The sequence below is a fragment of the Beta vulgaris genome, chromosome 3 (assembly GCF_026745355.1).
Source record: "Beta vulgaris subsp. vulgaris cultivar EL10 chromosome 3, EL10.2, whole genome shotgun sequence".
Lineage (NCBI taxonomy): Eukaryota > Viridiplantae > Streptophyta > Magnoliopsida > Caryophyllales > Amaranthaceae > Beta > Beta vulgaris.
In genome coordinates this window covers 269,601-282,196 of record NC_079204.1, presented here as the reverse complement: position 1 = coordinate 282,196, position 12,596 = coordinate 269,601, and the positions used below count along the sequence as shown (strand labels likewise).

At 31.9% G+C, this 12,596-nt stretch overlaps 1 protein-coding gene across 2 annotated transcripts; it reads left to right on the top strand.

Moving 5' to 3' along the window:
* The first annotated feature begins 5,738 nt into the window (after window positions 1-5,738).
* Window positions 5,739-12,393, top strand: LOC104887865 (hypothetical protein). 2 transcript variants are annotated; one of them, XM_019248365.3, is made up of 4 exons: window positions 5,739-6,071; window positions 6,155-6,206; window positions 6,420-6,487; window positions 11,730-12,393. In XM_019248365.3, the coding sequence occupies exons 1-4, from the start codon at window positions 5,883-5,885 to the stop codon at window positions 12,279-12,281; spliced, it is 861 nt and encodes a 286-aa protein (XP_019103910.2). In that variant the 5' UTR covers window positions 5,739-5,882; the 3' UTR covers window positions 12,282-12,393. The 2 variants fall into 2 exon arrangements, with proteins under 2 accessions (XP_019103910.2, XP_010670931.2); XM_010672629.3 differs by having other exon boundaries at window positions 5,740-6,071; window positions 11,793-12,393.
* The last annotated feature ends 203 nt before the right edge of the window (window positions 12,394-12,596 follow it).

Genomic DNA, 12,596 nt, shown 5'->3' with positions numbered 1-12,596 from the left:
ATCAGGGCCGTTCCTGATAATTTTTGGGCCCTAGGCTGTAACACCCCGATAATTCTCTCTTTCTAGAAAATACTTTCATAACAAATCTAGAGAATTACCCAGGCATTATCGCTCGTGTGATAACGTTTCGCCTTACTCAGAATTTTGCAGCGGAAAACAATTTACTAAAAACCAACTTTATTGAACTCATTAAATAAATGACAATGTTTGAAACTAAACACACCAACTAAATAAACCTCAAACTTAAGTAAAGATGTCCCTACGAAAACAACTTATAACTAGCTAAGTATAAGCCTCTCCATTCCAGATTCCCAATGTGATGCATCTGCAACCTGTAATGTCAATGCAATACTGACTCTGCTCACCAGAAGGATCATCACAGGATCAATAGGCAAAGCCATGATCACACACACAAACAAGCACGTAATCAGCAAAGCTGAGTACTACATATCAGACATAAATAATCCTAACATGATACTACAACACAACTTGTAGAATAAATAATATAACATATAACAAACTGCAGATGACTCTTACTGAACTAGACTCTAAACTTTTATTTCTTCTTTAAATGGAATAGTTATTGGACGAGTTGCAACAAAATAGGAAATACGGTCATGACTCCGTAAACCAGAATGACCTACGATATCGAGGAACCTTTGAACTAAAGAGGAATGGTGATCAATCCAACCTCGAAGATACATATCACGGCGGACTATGTACCCAACCCTTAGTGTCCAACTCTAGACGTGCACCAGTCTAAAGTCTATAACCTATTCTCGTTTCACTTTACGTTGCATTCATTTTATACTTGTGTTGACACCAACCAAGCACATAACAATTCACAAAATAATCACATAACATCACAAAACTCCTTTTTAATCTTAGAATTAACAAGTGTTCACAACTTATCATCAAGACTCTTTTAACTTCTTTTATTCTTTACTAACTTGCCTGTTGAACCTAGCCAACAGTAAACTGTACCTTTATATAGGTATAACTCATATTTACCAAATAAGATCCACGGTTCTTATAAGATAAATAAATGAAACTCGTGAATCTATGTAACACATGATTCAACTTACTTACATTAATTCACTTACGGATTAATACCAAAACTGAAATTATTTGTTTGCATCAAACTTCCATACAAACAAGTCATACTCACACATATTCTCAATTTACATGCAGCACACAGGCAAGAACATGTAAACAATTTAGTAAATCATATAATGAACAACAAGGTCCTATACATGATACTAAAAATAAAACATCCCTAAGGCATGTTTCTAACCATATAGCACGTAGACTATGTACGTACCTGTATAAACGAACGGTAGGCCACTTTTTGTTCTAAAAGTCCCCTACTATAAATTCTCCGCCTAAACAATAAATAATCAAGTAAATACTTGAACTAAAAAAAATACAGCAACTTTAAAACGCCCAAACCCTTTTAAACGTCTTTAAAAATCGTTTTTATAATTTAAACTCTCTTATTTTTAATCCCTAGTATAGATCAACTATTCTAGTGATTAAAAACCATTAAAAACCTTAAAATACTAACTTTCTGAATTTCCAGCATTTATAAAATTTTCTAAACCTTCTGAAAATATTTTAAATGCATATAAAAATCGTATTCCAATCAAAATTCATATTATACTTTAAATATATGATTTCTAGTGATTTAAAACCCTAAAAATCACATCTTTCATGATTAAAACTAAAAATAATAAATCTGAAATTTTTTCTTTTATCATATGAAACCGAAAATAATTTTTCATAATAAATAATAATTCAAATTTAATCATGTAAATAGAAATAAAATAACAATAAAAATTAGACTTTAATGGAATCTTAAAGGAGAAGTAAAGAAAACAACCAAACATAAGGAGGAAAAGAATCAAAAGGAAAAAGGAAGAAAAAAGCAATATACCGAATTCGCGAGTGAAATATGGCAGCAGAATTGCGAAACTTGCAGAGGCCATAACTAATAGAATAAGAATCGGAATTGAGTGATTCTTGAGCCTAACTTCAATAACTTTTCGAGATCTACAACTTTCAAGAAGGAAGTTTTGGCTAAAAATTAACGGAACTATGAGAAATCTGGCCAATCAGATTCGGGTGAAAGAAAAAACGAGTGAAGAGAGGAAAAAGAAAACCATGAAGAGAGAGAATAGAAAGTGGCGTGATTCTGAAAAAATAATGTGTAGGGTGAAATAATTGGGTTTTAGGATATTTACATAAAGGCTAATCCTTTTAGGTTTAGGAAAAGAGATAAGATTTAAAAAGATTTGATGACTAATAAGATGATCAACTTAGGACTTTAATCATCAATAAGACTCTTTTCCTTTTTATCCTTTTAGGAGTTTCGATTCCATTAAACTTCTTTTTAAATAAATACTTTTAATACTTAAAGCTTTTATTAAGACATGCTTAATTAAAACATTTTCAATTTTATTAAGCCATGAAAATATTTTTAGTTGACTTTTAAAAATAGTCAACCCTTTTTAAAAGTAAAATCATTTTCCAAACTCATTTGGATTAAATATAACTACATAAATATTTTAATATATTTATGAAAATCCTTTAAAAATGTGGGGGATTACATAGGCGGACCTAAAAATAAAGGCCCCTATATGAGTCGATCCTAATATTTTATAAATCATATAATTAAAACCTTCGTACCTAAAACTATAATCTATATTTTGTTAATGATACCAATAAAAAATAAGCACATAATATTATTAAAAATTGCACAAAAATAGCAGAAATTTCACTAAATAATCAAAAAGTGTATCAATTTTTATTTAACTGGTCATAGTTAATTTCTTTTTTTGGTCCCCACACGATCGTGGGCCCTGGGCGATGGCACTCCTTGCCTACCCTCAGAACCGGCCCTGCCTAAGATCACTGGGTTGGAGGTGATGTCAACACAACTAAGTTATCACTTGTTGCTCAATATAGCCATATAGGTAGTGTCTTCCTACTAAGCTTGCTCAGGTGGAGGCCAGGTGGTGGACTGGTGGGGAACTCACCTTGTGACTTTAACAAGTTTGAACACCACTGCTACGGTGCTACCTACTTGTACTTAGGAGTAGAGATTCCCCTATTCCCCTACTCTCAAGTGTTGATCTATGTAACTGGGCTGATTGACTTGCGAGAAGTGTTGGTCCAATATAGTTTTTCTTCTTGCTAACGTGTTTCCAGTGGGGGCACAAAAAAATATAGGTGGTGACTTCCTAGTATCGATATTTCTCCTATTACATAATTGATAAGACAAGGCTCAATTAGGATAACTTTATGTTTTAAAAAGTTTCAACTTTCAATTAACTTTGAACGGTTGCAAATTTGAATAATGTATTCTCGAAATAGTCAAGATTGTCATAACTAACCATAGTTAATATGCAAGTTACAAAATTTTATCGGACTCTTTGATTATTTATTCTCTCAGAGTCTCACTTAACTCTCTCTCCACCCAGTCCACCTATAAAAGATCGAAGACTAATATCTTTTTTGTAAAGTTTAAAGGATCAATAAATCTGTGCCACGTGTAAACAATTTAGGGGTTTTCGGCAAAGTAATTGTTGCATTAGTTGTTATTAGCTGGAGAAGTAGCTGGTAGTTGTTGTACTAGTTGTCATATATTAACTGTTAGAGGTTGACTGTAAAAATAGCTTTTAAGATAATTAGTGTTCGGTAAATTTAATCGGTAGTTTAAACAAAAAACAAAAAGAAATTACATTCAATCTTCAAAAGCTACTCCAAAAGCTAACACAATACCAAAAGCTAATATTTACAAACACGAAAAGCTACTCCAAACACTGTTTCGCCAAACATAACTTTTCACCATTATAAGAGTCTTGACTCTTGATTTAGTTCCAATACTAAAAGTCATCTCAAAAGTTATTGTCGAACACGCCCTTAATAGGTTCATTTAAGTTTATGACCTTTTTGAAAAGTTATCTCCGAATAAAGTTGAGACCGTTTTTAAAATTAGACCATCTATGATTAAAACCAGTGATATCAAAAGTTTTTGAAATGGAATCTAGGCATTATTTCTTGTTCCATGAAGTTGAATATTTTGTCACTACTCACTTCTTCATGTACCAAAGTCCAGGTCCAGCCACACACTTGAAGTCATGAAGAGTTGACGGACTATATAAATTACTCGTACAATTTACAAACAAAATTAAAGGCCACCACGAGAAAGTCCTTATGCAAAAACAGTTTTAAGCACTGAAGAAGAAACAGCTAATAATAAAACTGTCAAATTGATGACAAGCATTCACGAGTTGCACCATGTTCCTCGTGTCAGGGGTTAAGCTGCTACTATTTTGATGATATAATTGAGCTATGACTGATGAGAATTCAGCAACAAAGTTGATCATACTTCACTACATTCTGATATGTACAGAAACTGGGATGCTTTTAAGTTTTATGTAGTACTCTTGTTTACTCGTTATATTCCCACCCTTTTCCCCCGCCAAATTTGTGAAAATCTTCTCTATTAATTTAAGGTCTATAATCTTTTTTGTTAAATTATCATGGCCGGATACTCGGATAAATAACCCGTATTTTGGTTATATATTTGGTAATCAAGAAAATAATTTACTTATGAAATGGCCATATATTGTCGTTAATGTTTTGGTTAATTATACTCTTATGAGGTGAGTTAATGTTAAATATTTTCATTAGATATGTTCAAGAAAAAAACACAAAAACGTTCAAAATTATCACAAAACCGCATGAAAATAAATTCAAATCGCTATGTATTATGGTTTTTATGTATTTTTCTGTACTATTTATTGTTACTTAAAAGTGAGCCCTTCCTAGTGTAAACTTTCCAAAATCGAAAATTAACCTTGGACTGAACTCTTAGCCTTCGATTATGCATAAACTAGATTCAAATGCACGCAATATATACTTAATTCAAGTTATAAAAATATGCACAATAATCATAATATATTAACATTAATTTCTCAAACAATTTTTAAAAAATAGCACTTAAAGTATATTAGGTTGACACCAAATTCCTCAAGATTTGGCTTATATAATACAAATATATATGAATAAATATCAGAAATTGTTTTCCAAATTTGACACCGAATATGGAGGTTGAGAATTTTTATCATACAACCCGGGTGTACCATGTTCATGGTACAGTCGATACTATTTTTTGCTCATTGTTCATTTGAAATTTCCAAATGAGCATAATCACATAATAGATAGAGTTTCAAATGATCAAAAAAATAGACTTGGGTGTACCATGCACATGATACACCCGGATGTATGATGAATGCACTCATGAAAGTTTATACATAAAGAAAATGTTTCAACTTATCACAAACGTATCAAGCCTTAAAACAAATTATAATGAAAGAACTAAAAAGGATCCTAATACAGATAAAAAAACTTAAAGAACATTCATCATAATTCATACACACCCAACATGTCACACCAAATACTATTTTTTTTGCTTATTTTGTCGTTTGAAACTCTCCAGACTTGTATAGTTTCCTCATTATCTGAAGACGTTAAATAAATAATGAACCCAAAAAATAGTATTAGGTATTATACCATATTCACGATACACCCTCGTATTTATCGGCTATGGCTAATTGGCTATAGTATAGCTCTACTTGTTTTTGTTGGTCTCTTTTGGGTGTAATGTTTCTGTTACTTGCTAGTTGCTACTCCTACTAGTCTTTCCCACCAACTAGGCAACTATAATCCAATTCCAAACTTAAATCATTCAAACAATTCTATTTCTTAACCGCTCCACCTTCTCTCTCTCTCTCTCCTCCCTCTTTCTCTCTCCCAAATTAGCTCATTCTCCTTCATTTCTAATTCACACACACTCCATTTATCTCTCTTGCTAAAATATGGTGAGACTAAAACAACAACAACAACAACAACAACCATACAATATAAATGATGTGAAATCACACATAGCTATTGAAACTTGTAACATTTACCACAATTCCCATTTTTCTTGCATTCATCATAATCATAATTTTCTTAATAAAATCACCATTCAATCTCCATTTATTGATTGGTACTTAATTCTTAGAGTAAGTAATTCTTTCTCTTTTATTCACCATCGCTTTTATTTTTATAAATACTATTTTTTTCTTAAAAATGAAATCTTTTACAGGTAGCAGAAGATGCAAGCATTTCTACCATTAAAAAGCAATACCATAAACTAGGTATTTTTCTTATTCTTGGGTTTTCCCATTTGCATTAAAAAAAAAAAAAACAATCTTGACCTTTTTTTTGGCTTTAATTAGTAACAATATTAATCCGCTGTTTTGATATTACCATATTATCTTAAATCTTAATTAACATTAATTGTTACATTATGATATTAATTACTCCTTATTTAATGATATTATTTTGGGTTTATATTATTTTTGGAATAGCATTGTTGCTTCATCCAGACAAGAATAAACATCCCAAGGCAGAATTTGCTTTCAAGCTTATTTCCCAGGTAAAAATTTAGCTTCTTTTGTCATTTGTATTTTTGGTTTTTACTCCTAGAATTCATTGGTTTCAACAATTAGTCAAGTGATTATTTGGCGTTTTGTTACTGATAGTATAGGCTCATGCACAAATAGGGAAATTTTGTTTGGGATATGTTTCCTCTGTTTATAGAGTCAAAGATTATTGTTATTGATGATATGACTTTTGGGAATTAAGATTTAGGGATGGCCCACATGTTAACCTCCCTATTTTTACTTATTAGGATTTTTTTAGGGGTAACTTCAATCTATTGTCAAATAATTATTCCCTCCGTCTCAAAATATAGTTCTCATTTCATTTTGCACAGTCTCCAAGACGTACTTTTGACCTACGATATCTTCTATTTTTTATCAGTAAAAAATATAAAAAGTTGATATTACGAATTTATACATTGAATCGAATCTAACAAGACCCCTCATGAATATGTTTTTTGTATACATTAGTAAGAATATTTGGTCAAAGTTTTTAAAATTTGACTCCAAAAATAGAAATGTGAACTATATTTTGGGACGGAGGGAGTATTATGTTTTACTTTATTTAGTAAAATTATCGTCAAAACTTATTTCGAAATATAATGACTAGCTCTAAAAAAATTTATCTAACTTATACCAATTTATATTAAAGATGTGGATATAATTACATACAATAATATATTAATGATTGAAGTAATGTATGGGAGATCTTAAAAATTACTATTACATGATAAATATATGAGGAAAAGGGAGTAGATGGGCAAAGGTAAACACGTAAACTACTTTCTAATACCAATTTTTATGAATAACGGTTTATCTGATCTAACCAAAGTGTGGATTATGGATTAGGGTGCACGATGCTCATTGTGCACCCAAAAAGAACATACAATTAATATAAAAGAACACGAACTTTTTTCAACAACTTTTCTATTTTAAAAAAGAACACACAGCTTAAAATTAAAGAACATGTAACTCTATATTTACAAAAGAACAAATGTTATAATGAAAAGAACATATAGTAAATGAACATCTACACTTAAGGTAAAAGAACATATACCTTTTTAATTTAAATTTGAAAAAGGAATCTTTACTTGCAAAATTTAAGGAAACAAATAACAATAATTTTTATAATTATAGACTCTAAAAATGATAAAACGACGTAGTTTAGAAAAGGGTGCACCATGCTCTACATGCACTTGGGTGCATGTAATTATTTGCGTAAAAGTTGAGTCCTTTACTCTTCAAAATTCTTATAAGTTATAATCTAGTGTATTTTAATGAGTTGAAGGACACATTTATCAAATCATTTAAGTAAATAGGCCAGGGTAAATATTACTTGTTTAATAAGTTTTAAAACACAAATTCACGAGTTCATTCATCATACATTCGGGTGTATCATGTGTATAGTACACACAATATTGATTTTTGTTCATCCTCTCATTTGAAACTCTCATTCTTTTAGTATATTTTGCTTATTTGGATGATTTCAAATAAATAATTAACAAAAATCATGATCCTGGTATACCGTGCTCACGATACACCACGGTATATATATATTTTTTTTTCGCAAACTCACTTCTTCCTAGAAAAAATTACAAAAATTTTGCACTACTTTGTAACAAATTTATCTAGTAAAGATATGGTTAAAGTTTCAAACAAAAAAATTTATTCAAAAATGGGAATAGATGTTAACTTCCACAATTAACGGGGAGACTATTACTTACCGTTTTACAAATTACAATGCTAATTGCTAAACACATACTCCACATTTATAAGGGCGCAAACATAATGCATCGAGCTACCTAATCACTAGGACAAACTACTACTTGCCTTATTTTATCCTAGTATCCATATAGTAGACTTTGGGTTATGTTTGAATTTTGTTTCTCGAAACATTTGACATGACATATATGATGTTCTAGTTATGACTTATCACAATAATAGTTCTTATTTTACAGTAGTAATATTAGTTGAAAATTAACTGAAACTAATAAGATAAAAGTGAAATTGATAAGGTGCGAGAACTTGTAAAGTAACTTATTTATTTAATTGTTTGGCAAAAGTAGTTGCTTAAATTGATAAATTATTTTGGCAATTTTAGTTGCTATCAAAATTTTAGAAGATTTTATAAAATTTCAATCGCCTAATTTGGAAAAGTTAAAAATTTTAACTTATCATTTAAGTCATTTTAACCACCTGAAATTTTATTTTAGATACTTCCAAACACTAATCATTTTAGCAACTAAAATATGTTAGCAACTTATCATTTAAGGTAACTAAAATATTTCCCCAAACAAAACCAATAGTTATATATACTACTAATTTGCCTCTAATTAACTGGTAAAGAGAGAATTAAATCAACTAAACTTCTATAAAGAGTACATTGGTAAACCATGTCATATCTTTGATTTACAAGACATTTTTTATGCGACAAATAAATTTGAAGACAAAGCTTAATTTAACTCATGCTACCGGGTTTAAATATTGCATGTCTTTTCATTTCATATATTATATATTAACTAATATACTTAGAAATCTAAAGTAGAAGATCCCTGTAAATCAAAAAAAAGTCTCAAGGCATGTTCTTTTCGACATAAAATAGTTAAATTGAACTTAAATGAATACTGATATAAAAAAGTAAAAGTATTGTATAGAGCTGAAGTGCTCAACTGAACTGAAAATAAATTGGGGGAACAAATAGAAGTCTAGGTATTGAGCAAGATGAAAGAGCCTAGGGAAGAGTTGACATCTAAGCATTTTATTGGAAATGTTCGCTGATAGCAATACTGATAATTAGGAAAGTCATACAAGATATCCATGAACTTATTTATTTATTAGAGCTATGATTAAGATATTTCATTATAAGCATATGCTAAGCATCATTATAGTGATTAAATGTTTATATCACATCAGTAATGTTGTCTGATTTGGTAGTCATTTTAATTAATTAATCGGTATTGTCAATTTTAAGAAGCGTCATATAGATTGATAAATGCCAACCTCCAAAGTATAATATTTTCTAAATTGGATCAAGTTGCCACTAAAAACATGGGAATCTTAACAATTACTAACTAACAACCTATGATCCTCGACATTTGCCTTAACAAACTCGAAAATTATGCTATTCCATTTGATGTGTTTGCTTGTATAATACAAATATATATTAACATTAATTTCTCAAACAACTTTTAAAAAATAGCACTTAAAGTATTTTAGATTGACATCAAAATCGCCAAGAGTTGGCTTATATAATACAAATATATATGAATAAATACTGAAAAACAATTTCCAACATTTGACACCGAATATGGAGGTTGGAAATTTTTATCATACACCCGGGTGTACCGTGTTCATGGTACATCCAATGTTATTTTTTGCTCATTGTTCATTTGAAATCTCCAAATGAACATAATCACATAATAGATAGAGCTCCAAATGAGCAAAAAATAACCTTCGGGTGTATCATGCACATGGTACACCCGGGTGTATGATGAATGCTCTCATGGAGGGTTATACATAAAGAAAACATTTCAACTTATCACAAACGTATGTGAAGCCTTAAAACAAATTATAATGAAAGAACTGGAAAGGATCCTAATACAAATAGAAGTGTATTAATCAGGAAACAAAGTGTACATAAGGAGTCTCCCAACGTTGTTTAACTCCAAACTGAACTACTCTAGCTAGATTATGGGCAACAATATTTTTGTCTCTTTTAACATGATTAAAACTAATAGAACGAAATGATGCACTCATGAAAAGAACGTCACTAAGAATAGCATCCAAGTCAGAAAAATAGAGCGATTTTTGTCAACCTTGTGGTATGTGGTAACAACCTGTGCATCCGACTATATAACCACATCTTCCATGCCATGGGCCTTAGCTAACCGAACAACCATATGGATATGGCTTTACACTCCGCAACTCCCGGTGGCCAATAAGCTTTACTCCTCCTCACTGCCGCAAAGCAAATCTTCCCCGTAAAATCGCGAGCTGCCACCCCGAGTCCAATCCAGCCGCCAGCACCAACTCAAGCATCTGTGTTGAGCTTAATTACACCACTTGGAGGGGTGAGCCAACGAGATGAGCTCGTTGGAGACTTCCTTGCAGAGCTGCCATATATGCGAGAAGAGTACTAGTTATACTCCTCCACTTGCCTTGTAATTATTTGACACACACCCACTGATGGAGTGCTTTGGTTCTCAAACTAACACCTTATTTCTCTCTGCCCACATGTTCCACAAAATGTAACACCTACGCTGCAACATTTATTTCTCTAACCCACACCAACGCACCAATGTTTCACACATATCCTCAGTTCCTCACCCATAACATCCCTCACCATTTCTTTGCAATGCATATCATCTTAGTACCTAGCAAAGTGCGGACAAAAGAAAAGGGTATGCTGAACGTTTCCTCACTTCCCACGCACCATGGACAGCTAGCATTCTCGACCAAGTGATGCCTTTGGAGCACCTCCCTCACCGGTAGTGACTTCGTACAAGCTATGCCAAAGGAAATGCCTAACTTTTGGTGATACATCCAAGTTCCAAGCTCTATGGAAATCGTCCAAATTTCCACTCTATCCTAACATATAGGCCGTTTTCACCGAATATAACCTGTCTTTAGAATAGGCCTATTTGAACTCATTGGTATGACAATAATGCAACGTTGATCTCTCTCATTAAAGTGCCTCTCTATAACATCCACTTTCCACTCCCTCCTATCTTCATCAATCAAATCTCCCACTACATTCAACCCCTCACAATCACTCTTGATGAACCTCCCATCTTCATCACTTTACTTTTATATGCTAGCTAGTATCTTTTCTTTTTTCTTCTTCTCACTTACTTCTAGAGCTTGTCTGCAAAGAGGGATTTGGAAGGAAAGAAAGCGAGGAATCGATCCTGTGCTTGGATAAGGATTGGATGATAGGAAGGGAAGGAAAGGAAAATGATAGGAATCCATTTTCACTCCTCTTTAAAGAAATTAAATTCTTCTACTTGGCGGGGAAAATGAGAATCCAAACAAATTTTCACTTTATTTGTTTGGTTTAAGTAAGTGAGTAGAAACTACCTTCATGAGTGTTTACGAGGGAAGAAAAGGCGCTAAAGTAAGTACTAAAGCGCTAAAGCAAGTACTAAAGGAAGCAGGGCTTATGATATGAACTGTTTAAAGAAATAATATGTTACAATATTTGGTTATATTAATTATTGATAATTAGTTATGTATGTGCAGGCCAAATCAGCAGTAATAGACTCAACAATTTCAACAATTATAAACACTGCCTTCATTTTGCAGGCATATAATTGTTTATCTGATGATGCAAAAAGGGTTTCTTTCAACTTAGAGAGATGGAGAAACAAGTGCACTGAATGCAGAAAAATCCCACACAACATTTATCCTACAAAAAACACTAATATCAACACAACAAACTTGCCAAACTCGACCAGAAACTCGAGATTTTACAAAATACAGCAACATTTCAGAGGCATCAGAGAGAAATTTATAGTGGAAGCCAGGGTCATAGAAGAGTGCATTCGGGTTAATCAAGCTCCAAAAAACGAGTACCCGGTTTTCGATCCATCGAGTTATACACACCAAGGCTATCCACATAGAAGAAATGATTTGTTTTACAAGAAAGGTGCAAGTTTTTGGAATGTGAATGTGCAAAACAGGAACTTGGTTCCAAATTATGATCAAAGAAGAGGCAGATGTGAAAGTCCCATATTTGAGCTTAGAACAAATTATGGTTCCTTAAATGTTAATTCTGCTTGTGTTAGTTCTTAACAGTTAGTAAGATCATTTCAAAAATGACAAAAGAACACAACAAGATTTAGTGTTTTTTCCGCATATTGTACTGTTGACAGGCCATATATATAAAGTTAGTTGATGGTGTTTTTGGCAAGTTATTATCTTTCCTTGGCAATTCTCAAGAAATTAATCATGGGGTTAATCTACTAAAAAAGCTATCAAATTGTCGGATAATGATACTCCTACTTCACGTCAATCTCACCTAATTCTAATAGTTATGTTGGTTAACATTATTATAGTAATGTTTGACACTCAGCACTTGCCAACAAATGAACAAATAATCCCAAGTTT

Coding starts and splice junctions, on each gene's coding strand:
- LOC104887865 (XM_019248365.3), top strand. CDS start 5,883: ATGGTGAGACTAAAACAACAACAACAACAACAACAACCATACAATATA. Junction 6,207..6,419: donor AAAGCAATACCATAAACTAG/GTATTTTTCTTA, acceptor TTTTTGGAATAG/CATTGTTGCTTCATCCAGAC. Junction 6,488..11,729: donor CTTTCAAGCTTATTTCCCAG/GTAAAAATTTAG, acceptor ATGTATGTGCAG/GCCAAATCAGCAGTAATAGA.